This window comes from Eptatretus burgeri, chromosome 4, assembly GCF_056783735.1.
Source record: "Eptatretus burgeri isolate ZD-2024b chromosome 4, Ebu_testis_v1, whole genome shotgun sequence".
NCBI lineage: Eukaryota > Metazoa > Chordata > Myxini > Myxiniformes > Myxinidae > Eptatretus > Eptatretus burgeri.
In genome coordinates this window covers 1737994-1757604 of record NC_140964.1, presented here as the reverse complement: position 1 = coordinate 1757604, position 19611 = coordinate 1737994, and the positions used below count along the sequence as shown (strand labels likewise).

Genomic DNA, 19611 nt, shown 5'->3' with positions numbered 1-19611 from the left:
AATCTCCTTTGCCGCACTGCCAGCGTTGGAATACCAAGTCCAGCGATGAGCGTGTGGGCGCTGAAACCATGAACCAGCCACCCTCAGTCCATGACTTCTTGCAAAGTCAAGGAATTTGGTGCTATTCTGGTTCATAGTTCCTGACCCATGGGGACCAACACACATCTCATAACCATCCCTATCAGTTCCAGTCGATGCATTGAAATCCCCCAAGACTAGAAGTGTATCTTGTCTGGGGCACTGATCAACCACAGACTCTAGTGTGGCGTAGAATGCATCCTTCACAGTGAGATCACTCGCCTCTGTCGGAGCATAAACAGAGACCAGGGAAATGACACCGAAGGAGTGACTAATCCTTCATCTCATAATACGCTCGTTGACCGGTGTTACCTCAATTATCATTGGGGTCAGCTTATTGGACACAGCCACAGCAACTCCTTGGGTATGGCAACCATCAGAGCGACCAGACCAATTGTAGTGTAACCACCCACCATTATCTCGCTGCAATCCGGTCTCCGAACCTCAGAGAGAGCTGCAATCCCGATGTCCAAACGTTTGAGCTCATATGACAACAGAGACAGGTGATTATCCTCTCTTAGGGATAGGACATTCCAGGCACCCACCCGAAGGGACCGCCTCAGGTTAACCCAAGGAGACCGCCGTCTGGTGGACGACACCTCAGCACCACTCCGACACACTCTCCCGCAATCTGACCCTGGGATGTTACCCCGTGGTTTCCCTCCTATCATCAAAGATTGGGGGTCCTGAAGGCTTTGCCCCAATCCCGTCATCCGGTGAGCTGCCCTGCGAAGGGAAGCTGCACAGGAGGTACTTCCACGGAGTGGGTTTTCAGATTTTTTTTGCGTTTTTGTGTTTTGCAGAATGAAGGGTTTTACGGTGGCCGGAGTGCAAATCCTGCCACCAACCTCCTAATAAAAAAGTAACCCAACTGCAGGAGGACGTCCGCAGACACAGATGGGCACTAGATATGGATGGCTGTTGGCTCTCAAGGAGCTCCTCCGCCCTCTGACAGGTTTTGTTTTTAATCCTGCTGGGTGTCCATATCCAAACACCCTCCTCACCAGAAAACCTGGTGGGAGGAGAATGTTTAGTCGCTGACAACCCGACCATGGAACAGGTTAGTACAGGTTTACATGGTACCTGTAGCAGGTCACAGATCTAACCTGACCTGACAGCCTCTTCAACGTTATTCTATTCCTCCACCTTCCTTCAATAAACCCCCCAAAAAGCTTTTTCACTCCAAAACACAATCTCATTCTGCCTTTGACTTGTACTTCCTGTACCTCTTTCTTTAACTCTACATTTTCTCAAAATCTTCATTGAAGCAAACTCTTCTTTCTTCTTCTTCTTCTACTGTCAAAAGCTGAAAAAAAAACTATTAAAATGCTTCACTTTCCTTACTTATCGGTCATAAATATCCCTTGTGTTGTTCTTCATCACAAACGACTCCTACTATTTTTCTTCGTCACAGGGCATATTTTCAAACCTGTCTCTCACCTAAGCACTTGGTCCGTCAATCCCCCCGGTTCTGACACCACGACCTTGCTTCGTGCTTTCAACAAAAATTCCTTCCACCCATCCCATGATCTTTATCTCAGAATGTTAAATCTTGGAATCTTGAGAAGTCCAGTTTGCAGAGATTGTCTGCAAATGACAATAAAATCCCCTTCACGTTATTTTCCAGTATCAAACCCATCTGTGTCAGTAATGTCCACCACATCTCCTGCAAGCCCACCTCCTTCCAGCACCAACCCTTCTATGTATCACCCTCTTCAGCATGCCTCTACTTCATGTCACCCTTTTTTAGTAATCTGATATGCTGCTAACTTCGATTCTGGAGCTCAAATTTTGTAATGCAGCTTAGTTTAAGAGATTCTCAAGGTTATCACATGCTTGGAAATGAAATCGCTTCTTTGGGCGTTTATAAGCATTGCGATGTATACAGCGATTCGTTGCGATGTTGAACAGGCATTTGATAAATATGAGTAAGGAAAGTGGAAACAAAAAAAAAACGTTATCATTAAGAAATCGTTGCGGCCTGTTCCAAGTCATGGCATGATGGAGCATGCCAAAAAACATGGCGGCTTTAGACCCCAGCGAGGTTACCGAGGATACGCCTTGTGACCCCAGAGAGTGAGGTCGCGGAGGATGCGCCTGATAAAGGATTAATTAAATAAGACCGTTAATTATCTTCATAAAGGATGTTTTAATGAACCCAAACACCCAGTTTTCACTCTTACACTTCCTTGGAGTTTTTTTGGTGTGAATGCAAACTTTCAGGGTGCTAGGTTTTATGGTTTTGTAGTTATGTTGAAGATACACAAACACACACACACAGACATTTATTTGTGTAGATAAGGGATAATGTCACTTGTGACATACATTGTAGAATAAATGATGAATACGAACTCAACCAATTTACATGCTGGCTTCAGTGTTTCCACCCTCGTCCCTCTCCCTTTTTTCAAGTTTGTTAATTCCCTTGATGTTTGTCCCACTGTCAGTAGTACTTCGCGCTTCCATGAACCTCGCTCTTGTAAAGAATAATAGATTAAAGGCCCTAACCCCAATTCCTCTGAGTTGAGTGTGTCATAATATTCAGTATTTTAAAAACTAAAACGGTGCCAAACGTCTGTTAGAAATCTGCCAAATTCACAATCTTCTTATGATGAGCACATTCTTTATACACAGTCAGAACCATAATACAGCACGGACATCAAAGTATGGAATAACAAGATGGACGTCATTACTGGACACCGCATTTGTAGGGGATTTAATATAACAACAGATTACAGATTAGTGACTGTATTTCCAAAATGGATGAACCAGAAAGCACCAATAAATAACAATAAATGAATTGAAAAGTAGAAAAGCGGTTGGAGTATGTAACACACCACCTCAAACCATCAGAAGAAGAGCAGAAGGAGAGTTTATGATCATCCTGACAGAATGGTTTTTGGGCACAAGGACAAAGTCCTGTAAGATTGGAAAAAAGCCATTGTAGTAAAAATGATACACAAGAGACGGATATGGCTGAAGACATCGTATTTTGCCTACTTTGTTCCTGCACTTGTATTGTGATGACTTTATGAGGGCAGTTCTATGTCTACTTGCACTAAATTTTCCCAGTAAAGAAATAATTTTCTGAAAATGGTGAAACTTTCATTTCTTGTCAACATATTCCCTGCCAATGTGATCACGTGTCCCATCAGTGTGGCAGTGTTTTAATGCTAGCTTAAAGTGGATGTCTTTGGGATGGGTATGTAGCCATTTTAAAACTGCAGCCTTCAGAACCCATGCCATGTACTTTGGTGTTACAGTGGTGACATTTACTGTGTAAGATCTGGCATTGTCATGCAACACCACTGGAGAGCATTCTTGGCCACCACTTGTGAATTGCATTGTGAACATCACTGTGTAGGAGGTCACTGTAATACATGGTGTTTGCTGTTGTTTCGCTGTCAAAATAGTCAGCACGGATCAGTCCTCGGCACTCCCAAAACACTATTAAACACTTTTCTGGCCATGTGGTGCCACTCCATGCTTTACAGCTCGCTTTCCGGTGTTTGGTGGTTAGCCCGTGACTCATCCATCACCCTTCACAAACTTTCTTCAAAGTAATTTCTGCTCTGTGGCAACATTTCAAAAATTCAGATGCCACTGTCACATGTGTAGCCTTTTGATCAAAGAAAATGTTTTTTGGGGACCCATCTTGCACTCACTGTCGAGTACTTGGGTGTGGATGATGGTCTGCACACTACCGAGACCATTTCCAACTTTTTTCTGCAATATTATGCATAGATATGCGGTGGTTACTTGGAATCAGTTGTCCAATTCTTTGGATATTGCCAGGAGTAGCAGGTGTTGCTGGGAGGTGTTCACGTGGAAGATCATCGACCGAGTCCCAGCCATCTTTGGATTTGCTAGCCTATTCAAATGCACTTCTTGACAGAGTATCATCACCAAAATCTTTGAAAAGTCTTCTGTAAATTTCAGGCAGTTTCACATTCTCCTTCACTAAAAACCCGGTCGCATCTCAGGCAGGTAGACCTTGAACTACCTTGATATATCGGTTGCTTGATCCAGAGCTTTGCATTTTTGATAATGATCCAAAATTCATTTTTTTCTAGATTCCGTTCCCTGTGAGCAACATAAGCACAGAAAGCCATGCAGTAAAAGTTGGACTGTCCGATGCATTTGTGGTGGAGGAAAAATGGCAAACACTACCAAGTAAGTAGATTTGTGAAAATTGTTTTGACATGATCCGTAGTGGTTACCGATACAAATTGTTGTCTTTTGCAATTGCAATAACTCAAACAAATATGTTATCAGAGAGAAAGGCCTGCTTTTTGTTGCCATTTTTGGTTTATGATGGAAATGTAATTTACTTTGATATCCTGGATCCGGGTCACCGGTTGGTGGAAGCATTGACGGCACCTGCTTACCGGAGTTAAAAACTGTTTGTTTCTTTTTTTTTGCAACTGGAGTACTGGAGTACAGTGACCTTGTCATTTGGGCCACATTCCCAAAGACGTTGCTTGTGACTTTCCCTCTGCCCTCGTGTTTCATCGTGATTTCCTTGATTTGGCCTGGTACAAATTTTCATTTCTGTGAAGCATCAACGACTCGCTGAGGCAGATAAACTTTGGCATAACTTACTCGACTTTAGAATGTGCATCTTGGAATTCCAATGAAAGCCGTTTTGCCCCAGAGAAAGTATTTCTTTTGTTTTCTTTTCTCTTTGTTTCCCCGAGGAATGAGACGAAAGACCATTTTTGAATACAATCGGTTGGAGTTTGAAATGGACAAAGTGACCAATTATTCTGTTGTACAAATCACTCCGTTACCAAGTAAGGATTCTGAGTTTTGCATTTTCATATTATTTCGACTCCGTGCTAATTGTATAATACTAATTGCCCATTAATGAATTGGAGTGATTTCACTTGATTCTTCATGTTTATTTCTGTGCCCCTCGTCATTCAGCTTGTCAGCAGCTCAAAAACTGCACCGAGTGTGTCACAACGAACATCGATTTTGAATGTAGCTGGTGTGATGCCATCCAAAGGTATGAACATTGGCTGTACCATGAAAGCGTGTGCTTGGCATGTGAAACCTTTACCTTATCCTTTTGGACTCGTTGCACTTGAACTTGCATTGAGATGTTGGGAATCTCTTGCAAATGCAGTCTGCTTGAAATGTCATGTTGACAAATCCTTTTTTTTTTGTAAACACATTCGACGAGATTGCAACCCGGGCGATTTCAATGCAAGCCTTAGCAATCGACCACTTCTTGCTTTTAACACGGAGCCATCTGTTTATTACATAAGTATGGGTGGGAAGGGAGCAGGAGGAGCGAAAATGAGAAAAAGTATATAATGGGGAAGAATATGAGAAGAATGAAGTAATGGGAGGGAACAATGAGGTTGGGAGGAGATAAGAATAAGGGAATGTGAATGTATGAAAGAAAGATAGTGTGGGCTGTCAAAAATTCCACCATTTATGGCACAATAAATGACTCCTCTTCAAAAAGTTTGGCAGTTCCATTAACAAGCCTGGTGTTGGCTTGGTGGTTAGGGTGGCTGGCTTGGGATCTTTGGGTTCTGAGTTTGAGTCCCGTTTCCGCTGAACGAACACCAGGTGGGGTTGACTCAGCCTGTCATCCTTCCGAGGTCGGCAAAATGAGTACAAGTGTACTGGTATAGGGGCACAGCATCAGCGGCATTGTCGTGCACCAACAAAATGATAGCTCCGACAAAAACTTGAGGGTGGGGAAGCTATTAAGGAAGGAACTGGTGATGTAATTGTGATGAGTAAGGCCAGGTAAGAAAATAGAATTTCAGGAAGGGAGAAGTTAAACATATTCTAAACCAATGCCAGAAGTTTAAATACTAAGATGGAAGAGCTTGAAGCCAAAGTGGATAGGGAGGAGTACAATATAGTTGCAGTAAGTGAGACATGGTTTAAGGAGGAGTAACTGGAGGTCCGGATTAGAAGGCTCCAAGGTGTATCGGTGTGATAGGAAGGAGAGAATAGGAGGAGGAGTAGCAATCTGGGTAAAGGAGAGCATTGTATCAAGAGAAAGGGTGACATTGAGGAAGGAATAAATGTTGAGGATTCTGTATGGGTGGAGATTAGAGATTGTAAAAACAGTAAGATACTGGTGGGATGCTTTTATAGGGCTCTGGGTGGGAAGGAAGAGGAGGAAGGAGGAGTACATGAATAATTCAAAAAGGCATGTGGTAAGGGAAGAGTATTGATTATGGGGGAGTTTAACTTGTGAGGGATAGATTGGGTCCAGGAACAGGGAAAGGGCAGAGGAGATGAGGATTTCCTAGTTGTAGTCCAGGATTGCTTTTTAACCCGTTTGTAGATAAGGCCACGAGGGGGAGTGCAGTGTTCGACCTCCTTTTAAGTAACGATCCCAATATGGTGGAGGTTGGGAGCATTTCGGAGCAAGTGACCATAACATTGTGTGTGCAAAGACTCTGTGAAGGGTTAGAGTTCAGGATAGTAGGGTAAGGCTATTTAGATTTCAGGAAGGCAAACCTTGAGGGCATGAAGAGAGAGTTGGGTGATGTAGATTGGGAGACTCGAACAACAGGACAATCGGCATCAGCGAAATGGGAAACCTTGAAGGACCAAATGTGTAGAGTGCAGAGTGTGTAAATTCCAATGAGTGTAAAAACGAGAAGCAGAAAGAGACCAGGGTGGTTGAGCAGTGAGATAGGGAAAGCTATTAAGGAGAAGCAAAAGGTATTTATTGGGTTTAAAATAACAGGACTGGAGTTAGATTTATATCACTATCAAAGTAAACAGAGGCAAGTTAAGAAAATAACTCGGCAAGCCAAGAGGGAGTATGAGAAGGACTTGGGCTAAGAATATTAAACATAATAGAAAGGCTTTCTTCAAGTACATCAGGGGAGAAGAACAGGTAAGGACCAGTGTGGGCCCATTGAGGAATAGCACCTGGAAAGTGGTTTGTGATGAAATTGAGATGGCAGGCTTATTAAACAGGTATTTTTCTTCAACTTTTACATAAGAACAGTCAGGAGAATTGCCAATAGCTGAGAGTATCTATCAAGGAGGTGAGGAAGGGCTTTTCCAGAAGATTCAGGTTGGAGTGGAGGAGGTAAAGGAACAGCTCGGTAATCTAAGAGTAGATAAGGCTCCGGGTCCAGATAATATTCAACCGAGAGTATTGATGGAGGTGGATGAGCAGGTAAGCGAGATGTTAACGGATATTTTTAATAGCCCACTGGAGTCAGGACAGGTACCGGAGGATTGGAGAGTAGCAAATGTGACACCACTATTTAAGAAAGGATCCAGAGAAGAATTGGGAAACTATAAACCTGTTAGCTTGTGTTCAGTTGTGGGGAAGGTGTTGGAGACATTAATTCGGGACCAGATGAGGAACCATTTAAATAAATACAAACTAATTAAAGGTAGTCATGACGGGTTTACGAAAGGTAGTTCCTGTTTAACAAATATTTTAGAGTTCTCTGAGGCAGTGTCTGATTGGGTGGATGAGGGAAAGGCAGTGGACAAAGTATATCTAGACTTTAAGAAGGCATTTGATAAGGTACCACATCGGAGATTGTTAGCCAAAGTGAGGGCTTGTGGAGTGGCTGGTCAGGTAGCTAATTGGATTTCAAACTGGCTTAGTGGTAGGAAGCAAAGAGTGGCTGTGAGTGGGAGGATATCTTGCTGGGAGGATGTAAGTAGCGGGGTACCTCAGGGATCAGTACACGGACCATTACTATTCATTATTTACATCAACGATTTGGTTAGTGGATGAAGAGTAAGCTTTCCAAATTTGCAGATGACACAAAGCTTGGAGGTGAGGTGGATAGCAGAGGGGGTGGTGATCAGATTCAGGAAAGTATTGATACTTTATAAGATTGGGCAAAAGATTGGCAGATGGAATATAACCTGAACAAGTGTAAGGTGTTGGGGATGGGAAAGAACAATGAAAATAGAGATTACAGGATGCAAGGGGTAATGTTGGAACGTGTCACACAGAAGGATCTGGGGGTGGTAATAGAAACGGGAGGTAAGCAGGCAGCACAGTGCCAGGCAGCTATAGGAAAAGCAAATAGGGTTTTTGGTTTTATTCGGAGAGGGATCATTTATAAATCAAAAGAGGCGGTGTTAATATTGTACAATAATTTAGTGAGGGCCACATCTAGAGTATTGTGTACAGTTTTGGTCACCACAACTAAGGAAGGGCAAGATGCCATATAGAGAGAGCTCAGTGAATATACGAGAAAGGAGACGGTTATGAGGAGATATAATAGAGATGTTTAAGATAATGAAAGGTCGAGATATAATAAGTGAAGATGAATTATTCAACAGAGTAGACAGTGACAGTACCAGGGGCCATAGCTTGAGAGTAAAGAAGAGGGAGTTAACACGTTAGTAAGGCAGGGAGGGGACTTTTACTCAGAGAGTAGTAAATGCATGAAATGGTCTCCCTGGAAAGGTAGTGGCAGCAGAAACAGTCGATAAGTTTAAATTAGAATTAGATAGGTACCTGGAAGTTATGGAGATAGAGGGGAATAGGGATGTTGGCAGGACTTCTTCGGTAGCTTGAGCATTGATGGGTGATTGAGTGCATGTGTACCAAGTGTTGTGTGGTTGATGTTGTAGGTTTTTAGCTCGCCTGTTCGAAGAACAGAGCTATAGCGATACCCCCGGCGTGAGCGTCAGCGTGAGCGTGAAAATGTTAAAGTTTTTGGTGCAAGTTATTTCCTTTCTAATGTTTTTATCTACCACACTATTTTTTTTACTGCTTACAATATACAAATACATATGTTGCTTTAAAAATATTTGGATCAGACTTCACTGCAATGCTTTATAAAAAATATTATTAGACTAGTCTTTTAAAAACGATAAATGTATACACAGGCGAGCATTGGGTGGCTTTGACACCAACTCTCTGGTTTTAACCGAGCCCATGACCTTTCCCCTGATGAAAATAAAAATCAAAAATACAACAACTTCAAAAAAACACCATTTAAAAATATATATATATTTTGCATTTTCTTTTTTTTGATCTTGTGTTGATAAATTACTGTGGCGTTGATGTAGCACAGGCATGATGGGCTGAATGGCCACCACCTTGTGTCTGATTTCCTTTGATTACCCAGCAGCCAAGCTGCCATACGCAAGAAGAAGAAGAAGAAGTTCCATTAATGGACAGACCTTTTCTGTAGAATCCGAAGATCGCTGGATAACAACTACATGTTTTAATCTTTGTTACCGTGTATCTCATGTAGACCGGTACATTTCTGCCTCCACAGGTGTTCCAGTGGTTTTGATCGACATCGACAAGAATGGATGGATCACAGGTGCTTTGCTCAGGTACCAAGTGACTCCAGCAATCTTGGAAAACTGTAATTGCTGCACACTTTGTCCTACTCATTTTGGTGTTCATGCTATCCATCCTTTTACAGTCTGACAGGGATGGATGCATGAGCTTGCAGACTAATATTTCAAGTCAGACACCTGCAATGACCGTGCCAGTTACCAAAGTTTTGGAGGTTACGCTCAAGATCACTTCGTCCCCAATCATGGGCATCCATTCACAACTCGGTCAGGTTCTTATTCTTCTTTGTGACTTATTCTTGGTTTGGAGAAAAAACGTAGTATTGAGATCATGGTGATCATGATGCACACTCTCTACTGAGAGGTTCTCATGTTGAAGAACTTTTTAATATGTTACATTCATGTAAGGCTTGTGGGAGAGTTTGTTTAATGAAATATTCAGTTAAGCTTATAATTCTTTGAAAGACGAGTAGTTTATCTACTTTTTCTGATTAAAGGTCTTTTTTGTTTACAAAATTTAGGCTCATGGAAGAGTGAAGTGACAGAGGGAACAATGGCAACGTTCTGACAATGGGGTCATGGTTGGACACAAGCAAGGGAAATAATAAACAGGAAAAGAGGAGAGAGGAAGGGATGTAATACAGTAAACTCCAAGTAAGAGGCATTGTTTAAGCAAGGTTAACGGGGGTAAAAAAGATCACAGGTATGTAGGTATTGGGTTTGAGATTTAAAGTGTTCAAGAAACAACCTCGAGTCAATCAGGTTGATCTTATTGATTTGTTATTCTGTAAGTTATTCTGTAAATATTTTTCATGTGCTCGAATTTTTTTCCATAATTTGCGAGTTTCTGTGGGTCATTATTAAATTGCATGCAAAACAGCTCAAAAATGATGGCACCACTAACAACTGCCTAGTCAGCCAGGGTCAGGTCTGATGTTGCAATTACCAAGTGGTCTTCATCTGGAACTGTACAGGCATCGTGTACTTGGTGTTAAACACCCTCCCAACTCGGAAGGGTCATCGTGTGACCAGGATGTTGACGGTGACCTAATGTGCATAAATTGCAGTCACGTGATGCTCAGAGGACACTTTACACCTGGAACATGGTGCCTACACAGTATCATATGAAGACAACCCAGCAAGTGGTGGAAATATCGCACCTGTCATGTTAACTAGATTTTTGGGAAACGTAAAATATTCTAATTTTGTAAAACATTGTCAATGTTGTGCCTTATTATGAGTTTATCCCTTCATCTCGTTTTTGCTCAATATTTACAGACTTTATATTGTGTCCGGGTTCACGCAGTCCTTGAAACTCTTTTTGACACTCCTGGAAAAATGAAAAAGCATTTTTCAGGACTATAGAATCCTGGAAAATTTGTCCATGTCCTTGAAACACCTGAAAAATCCAGAAAATAGCAAAAATGTAAATAATAATAATGATAATAATAATAATATTGTGCCAGGCCCATGGTCAGGATTGTTAATTCTCCACAGTTGAATTGTTAATTAATTGAATTGTTAATAGTTTTATGACGTGAGGTCAGGTCGTGCACACATTATGCAAGTGCTTTCAGAAACGCCCGATGAAGCAGGAAGAAGCAACTTATTCCACACACCACACACACACACACACACACACACACACACACACACACACACACACACACACACACACACACACACACACACACACTGCGCACACACTATGCACACACCATACACACACACACACACACCGCACACACACACACGCACACTATACACACACACCGCACACACACACACGCACACGCACACTATACACACACACACCACACACACCACACACTACACACACTACACACACACTACACACACACACTACACATACACACTACACACACTACACACTACACACACACTACACACACACACTACACACACACACACTACACACGACACACACCACGCACACTACACACGCACAGACACACGCACAGGCACACACACAGACGCACAGGCACACACACAGTCACACACACACACACAGTCACACACACACACACACAGACACACACACACAGACACACACACACACAGTCACACACACACACAGTCACACACACACACAGTCACACACACACACACAGACACGCACACACAGACACACACACAGTCACACACACAGTCACACACACAGTCACACACACAGTCACACACACAGTCACACACACAGTCACACACACAGTCACACACACAGTCTCACACACAGTCACACACACAGTCACACACACAGTCACACACACAGTCACACACACAGTCACACACACAGTCACACACACAGTCACACACACAGTCACACACACAGTCACACACACACAGTCACACACACACACAGTCACACACACACACGTAGACACACACACAGTCACACACACACAGTCACACACACACAGTCACACACAGTCACACACACACAGTCACTCACACACAGTCACACACAGAGACGCGCACACAGTCACACACAGTCACACACAGTCACTCACACACAGTCACTCACACACAGTCACACACAGTCACTCACAAACAGGCACACACAGTCACGCGCACACAGTCACACACAGTCACACGCACACAGTCACACACACACAGTCACACACACACAGTCACACACACACAGTCACACACACACAGTCACACACACACAGTCACACACACACAGTCACACACACAGTCACACACACACACAGTCACACACACAGTCACACACACAGTCACACACACAGTCACACACACAGTCACACACACAGTCACACAGTCACACAGTCACACACAGTCACACACAGTCACACACAGTCACACACACAGTCACACAGACACAGTCACACAGACACAGTCACACAGACACAGTCACACAGACACAGTCACACAGACACAGTCACACAGACACAGTCACACAGACACAGTCACACAGACACAGTCACACACACACACAGTCACACACACACACAGTCACACACACACACACAGTCACACACACACACACAGTCACACACACACACACAGTCACACACACACACACACTCACACACACACACACAGTCACCCACACACACACTCAGGCACCCACACACACTCAGGCACCCGCACACACACTCAGGCACCCACACACACACAGTCACACACACACACACACAGTCACACACACACACACAGTCACACACACACAGACACAGTCACACAGACACACACACACAGTCACACAGACACACACACACAGTCACACACACACACACACAGTCACTCACACACAGTCTCACACAGTCTCACGCACAGTCTCACACACAGTCTCACACACAGTCTCACACACAGTCTCACACACAGTCTCACACACAGTCTCACACACAGTCTCACACACAGTCTCACACACAGTCTCACACACAGTCTCACACACAGTCTCACACACAGTCTCACACACAGTCTCACACACAGTCTCACACACAGTCTCACACACAGTCTCACACACAGTCTCACACACAGTCTCACACACAGTCTCACACACAGTCTCACACACAGTCTCACACACAGTCTCACACACAGTCTCACACACAGTCTCACACACAGTGAGACACACACAGTGAGACACACACAGTGAGACACACACAGTGAGACACACACAGTGAGACACACACAGTGAGACACACACAGTGAGACACACACAGTGAGACACACACAGTGAGACACACACAGTGAGACACACAGAGGTACACACAGTCACACACACAGTCACACACACAGTCACACACACAGTCACACACACAGTCACACACACAGTCACACACACAGTCACACACAGTCACACACACAGTCACACACACAGTCACACACACAGTCACACACACAGTCACACACACAGTCACACACACAGTCACACACACAGTCACACACACAGTCACACACACAGTCACACACACAGTCACACACACAGTCACTCACACAGTCACTCACACAGTCACTCACACAGTCACTCACACAGTCACTCACACAGTCACTCACACACAGCCACACAGCCCCACACACAGACACACACAGTGACACACACACAGTGACACACAGTGACACACACACAGTGACACACACAGTGACACACACAGTGACACACACAGTGACACACACACAGTCACACACACAGTGACACACACAGTGACACACACAGTGACACACACAGTGACACACACACAGTGACACACACACACAGTGACACACACAGTGACACACACACAGTGACACACACACAGTGACACACACACAGTGACACACACACAGTGACACACACACAGTCACACACACACAGTCACACACACAGTCACACACACACAGTCACACACACACAGTCACACACACACAGTCACACACACACACAGTCACACACACACACAGTCACACACACACACAGTCACACACACACACAGTCACACACACACACAGTGACACACACACACAGTGACACACACACACAGTGACACACACAGTGACACACACACAGTGACACACACAGTGACACACACAGTGACACACACAGTGACACACACAGACGCACACACAGTCACACACACAGTCACAGACACACTGACACACACAGACACATACACTGTCACACACACAGACACACACACAGACTCACACACAGACACACGCACAGACACACACGCACAGACACACACGCACAGTCACACACACACAGTCACACACACACAGTCACACACACACAGTCACACACACAGTCACACACACACAGTCACACACACAGTCTCACACACACACACAGTCTCACACACACACACAGTCTCACACACACACACAGTCACACACACACAGTCACTCAGTCACACAGTCACACAGCCACTCAGTCACACAGTCACACAGTCACTCAGTCACACAGCCACTCAGACACACAGTCACACAGTCACACAGTCACACAGTCACTCAGTCAGACAGTCACACAGTCACACACAGTCACACACACACACAGTCACACACACACAGTCACACACACACACACAGTCACACACACACACACACAGTCACACACACACACACACACTCACACACACACACACAGACACACACACACACACACAGTCACTCACACAGTGACACACACACAGTCACAGTCACACACACACAGTCACCCACCACTATCTACACACACACACAGTCACACAGTCACACACACACAGTCACACACTCACAGAGACACACAGAGTCACAGTCACACAGACTCACACAGCCTCACACACTCTCACACACACTCTCACACACAGTCTCACACACAGTCTCACACACAGTCTCACACACAGGCTCACACACAGCCTCACACACAGTCTCGCACACACGCTCACACGCAGTCTCACACACAGTCTCACACACAGTCTCACACACAGTCTCACACACAGTCTCACACACAGTCTCACACACAGTCTCACACACAGTCTCACACACAGTCTCACACACAGTCTCACACACAGTCTCACACACAGTCTCACACACAGTCTCACACACAGTCTCACACACAGTCTCACACACAGTCTCACACACAGTCTCACACACACACACACAATCACACACACACAGTGTACACACACACACACAGTCACACACACACACAGTCACACACACACACAGTCACACACACACAGTCACACACACACACAGTCACACACACACACAGTCACACACACACACAGTCACACACACACACACAGTCACACACACACACACTCACACACACGCACAGTCACACACAGTCACACACAGGCACACACACACACAGTCACAGTCACACACACACACAGTCACACACACAGTCACACACACACACAGTCACACACACACAGTCTCACACACACACACAGTCACACACACACAGTCACACACACACACAGTCACACACACACAGTCACACACACAGTCACACACACAGTCACACACACAGTCACACACACAGTCACACACACAGTCACACACACAGTCACACACACAGTCACACACACACACACACACACACACAGTCACACACTCACACACACACACACACACAGTCACACACACACACAGTCACACACACACACACAGTCACCACAGATGCCAACCCTCCCGATTTCATCGGGAGGCTTCCGAAAATTCACCCAAACTCCCGCCCTTACGATCACTATCCTTATCCTCCCGAAATTTTGATATTTTTGCACTGTTCACTAATCAGAATGTACTAGTATGAGAATTGAATGAAAAGCATCGTCTGCTACGTATAGCATGTGGTAATTCCATAACGTTCGCTGCTACCAAATTGTACGTAAAAAATTGCAAATTCAAATGAGGAGCAGCGAAACATTGGGTCTGGATCTCGCTTATGCGATCATGCACTGAGATTTAGTGCATGCGGTATGTGTGCAATACAGTGCATGCGGTATGTATGCACAGTGTATATGCATGCGATACGCTCACTGCATGCAGCTGGGCCCCGTACCAGCCCGGCGGTCGCGACCACCGTGCGGTGTTTAACAGCCGCTAGAGTTCTACGAGTCGCGCTGCAGCTGTGGAACATCGACTTCGAAGTTACCGATGCTTCAAGCCCTCGATGTTGATTACGAAATGGCAGAAAAGAAGCTTACGAAGACCAAGAAATGGTCTCAGAAGTACAAGACCGAATACAGTCTCCAATACCCGTGTATTCGAAAGTCTGAAAGAGGAATTCATCATGCGTATTGTACAGTATGCAGCGTTGATATTTCAGTTGAGCACGGAGGTCGCGATGATATTCGGAAGCACGTTGGAAGCAAACGGCACACAGACATTGCAAAGGAGAGATCTTCGAGCACGAGTACCGGTACACTTCTGAATTATTTCACCAAACAAGGGACAAGCGAGGAAGAGGATGTTACCCGAGCGGAACTTCTCTTTAGTGGATTTATTGTGGAACATAACTTGCCCATATCAGTCTCAGATCATGCTGGACCTCTATTTCAAAAGATGTTTCCAGATTCAAAAGTTGCTTCAAAGTATGGATGTGCAAGAACAAAAACTTCAGCAATAATTGGTGAGTTGTCAAATGTTACTGCTTCATCTATTGCCGATATTTCTAGACTAGCTCCATTTAGCCTAGCTACAGACGGTAGCAATGACAGTGGTGAGGCCCAGCTATATCCTGTCCTGATTTCGTACTATGACAACAGTGCTGGGATTGTGAAGCAAGGTTTGCTAAGTTTGCCTGCGTGCAAACAAGATTCCACTGGAGAAAACATTTTCAAACTGCTTGATCATGAGTTCAGTGACAGGAAAATTCCGTGGGGAAATTGTGTTTCCTTTTGTGCTGATAATGCCTCTGTCATGGTGGGCAAGCACAAAGGAGTCGCTGCTTATATCCACAAACAAAATCCAGAGTGCTACATCATGGGATGCCCTTGCCATATGATGCACAATACGGCCAAGAAGGCGGCTCAGGCCTTACCCATTGAATTAGATGACTTTCTCATCGATATTTACTACTACTTGGACAAAAGTAGTAAACGCGTCAAAGGAGTGAAAGCACTGCAAGAACTCTGTGATGCCCCGACACACAAGATTCTGAAGCATGTCGCAACAAGGTGGCTGTCCCTTGGTCAGTGCCTAGACAGGCTGATTGAACAGTGGGAGCCACTTCGCCTCTTCTTCAAAGAAGAAGTACGAAGAAAAATGCAACCAACTGTAGCCAAGACTCTAACAACGAGCAAGAAGGACGGCACTCTATCTACTGCCAGTACTGGCACTGCAGGATCAAGCACTAGTGGAGCAGCATTCACCACTACCACTGCAGTATCTGCTGCGAAGAAGACAGCAGGGACAACACCAAAACCAATGCTGAGAGCAGGTAGCATCACCGGCCCTTCATCACGTTCATCTACAAAGCAGATCCCTTCAGAGTCGAGAAAGACTGTGATAGTCCCATCTACAGGCAAAGAAGGACCCAAGTTAAGTTCTGCTTTTGCCAAATCACTTGATAGAAGCTCAGCAAAACCTTCGAATCAGAGGTCTTCTTCCTTGGCTGCACCTACCTCAAGCTCTCTCCTCAAACGTAAAATTGGATCTGGTACTACGAGTCTGACCTCTTCTGCTGGCAGTAAACGCAAGTGTGATCGCCCTGCGGCTAAGTGTACTACGAGTTCTACAACTAAAAGCGCATCTTCCTCAAACACTGTGCAGGAATCTAGAGAAAAACGTGTCAACAGGATGTTCTTGTCTCCACAAACAAAACTCTAAAGTTTCTTCCTTCGATATGCTAACAAGCTTTTTGAGAAGGGGAATCTTCTGCTCCAAAGAGACGAACCCTGTATTCATCTCCTGCACGGAGAATTGAATGGTCTTCTGAAAGATATCTTCGTACGGTTTTTGAAACCATCGGGGTCATCGGTTGCTCTGGTAAATGTACCCTTCTCTGACAGAAATCATCAGAAGAATGATGAGGACCTCATGATTGGGAACGATGCCAAACTGTATATAAGGGAACAAAGGAGTCTCAAGAAATCCACCTTCACTCTGAGTGAGTCAGACATCCAAGGTTTCTTCAGTGCAGTTCGCTCATATTATGTGAAAGCCTGCAATTACATCTTCAAAACCTGGCCGCTAGATGATGAATTAGCCAAGCATGCTCAGGTGCTGGATGTTAAGCTACACCAAGAAGTGGGGTTTGACTGTGTGGAGTTTTTCATCAAGAAATTCCCCTGTCTGTTCAGTGGCGGTGATAGTGACATAGACAGTCTTGAGAGTGAATTCGCTCACTACCAGGCAGACGCCTCCATAGCTACAATTGCTACTGAGACAGTGAGAGTGGATGAGCAGTGGCATCGGATTTCACAGCTCACAGATCCCTGCACTGGTGCCAAGAAGTATCCTAATTTGAGCAAAGTGATGAAGGGAATCTTGGTCATTCCTCATTCGAACGCATCATGTGAGCGGGCACTCAGTCTTGTACGGAAGAATCATACTGAATTTCGTCCCAATTTGAGTGTCAAAACCCTGGAAGCTCTCTTAATTGAAAAACTAGCTCATAGCACCCCTGGCTACCAGAGAGAATACAGCAAAGACATAATCAGAAGGGCTAAAAGAGCCACACAACTGTCACTCAGCAAAGCTGCCATGGAAAAAGCAAGCAGCAGTAGTACCAGCCAGTAAGGAAAGAAAAATATTGCTTCTTTTGTGCTTTTTGTTAATCTTTGATTGTCCCCTAACTTACTAATATTAACATACATGTAACATTAAAAAGTGCACAATTTTCCCCTTTTTTTGTTCAAAAAGTGGGAATTCTTAACATGTTAAATGCTCCAAAATAGGGCTCAGAGGGCACTAGAGAGCGTCTAGAACCCCAGAGCTTCCAGGGCCCTAAGGCGGGCCCTGGACCCCGCCGAAAGGGTCGAGCGCTCCGCGCTCGAGATGTGCGCTTTGCGCACATTATTTGGTGTCGGTTGCAAATCCTCCCTAATTCTGATTTCCAAAAGTTGGCATCTCTGAGTCACACACACAGACACACACACAGTCACACACCCAGTCACACACACCCAGTCACACACCCAGTCACACACACCCAGTCACACACACACAGTCACACACACACAGTCACACACACACAGTCACACACACACAGTCACACACACACAGTCACACACACACACTCACACACACACAGTCACACACACACAGTCACACACACACAGTCACACACACACAGTCACACACACACAGTCACACACACACAGTCACACACACACAGTCACACACACACAGTCACACACACACAGTCACACACACAGTCTCACACACACACACACAGTCTCACACACACACACACAGTCTCACACACAGTCTCACACACACACACACACACAGTCTCACACACACACACACACACACAGTCTCACACACACACACACACACACAGTCTCACACACACACACACACACACAGTCTCACACGCACACATTCACACAGTCACACACACATACATCCACACAGTCTCACACACACACACAGTCTCACACACACACACAGTCTCACACACACAGTGTTACACACACACACACACAGTCTCACACACACACACACACAGTCTCACACACACACACACACAGTCTCACACACACACACACAGTCTCACACACACACACACACAGTCTCACACGCACACATTCACACAGTCACACACACATACATCCACACAGTCTCACACACACACACACACAGTCTCACACACAC

General features: G+C 44.9%; 4 protein-coding genes across 7 annotated transcripts in view; all 4 read left to right on the top strand.

The window, feature by feature from the left end:
* The window catches only part of PLXDC2 (plexin domain containing 2), an 81444-nt gene that overhangs the window by 33261 nt on the left and 28572 nt on the right, over nt 1–19611 (top strand). For all 4 annotated transcript variants that reach the window (XM_085876664.1, XM_085876665.1, XM_085876662.1 and 1 more), the window contains exons 7-11: nt 4152–4251; nt 4776–4871; nt 5005–5086; nt 9321–9381; nt 9474–9612. In XM_085876664.1, coding sequence (XP_085732790.1) covers nt 4152–4251; nt 4776–4871; nt 5005–5086; nt 9321–9381; nt 9474–9612 — 478 coding nt within the window. The remainder of the gene's footprint in view (nt 1–4151; nt 4252–4775; nt 4872–5004; nt 5087–9320; nt 9382–9473; nt 9613–19611) is intronic.
* LOC147027321 (uncharacterized) overlaps nt 10379–19611 on the top strand; it is a 21523-nt gene continuing 12290 nt past the window's right edge. Inside the window, exons 1-5 of the mRNA XM_085880228.1 lie at nt 10379–10387; nt 11316–11768; nt 12302–12428; nt 14334–14500; nt 14856–15473. Of these exons, the coding sequence (XP_085736354.1) occupies nt 10379–10387; nt 11316–11768; nt 12302–12428; nt 14334–14500; nt 14856–15473 (1374 nt within the window). The remainder of the gene's footprint in view (nt 10388–11315; nt 11769–12301; nt 12429–14333; nt 14501–14855; nt 15474–19611) is intronic.
* LOC147027324 (uncharacterized) lies at nt 12638–13572 on the top strand (the record flags this gene model as incomplete). The annotated part of the gene is made up of 4 exons (XM_085880231.1): nt 12638–12950; nt 13102–13218; nt 13280–13418; nt 13458–13572. Coding segments are annotated over 4 exons (684 nt in total), but the record flags the coding sequence as incomplete, so codon positions are not given.
* The window catches only part of LOC147027322 (uncharacterized), a gene marked incomplete at both ends in the record, with an annotated part of 4394 nt that continues 4018 nt past the window's right edge, over nt 19236–19611 (top strand). Inside the window, 2 exons of the mRNA XM_085880229.1 lie at nt 19236–19370; nt 19508–19611. The exon at nt 19508–19611 is cut by the window's right edge and continues 103 nt beyond it. Of these exons, the coding sequence (XP_085736355.1) occupies nt 19236–19370; nt 19508–19611 (239 nt within the window). The remainder of the gene's footprint in view (nt 19371–19507) is intronic.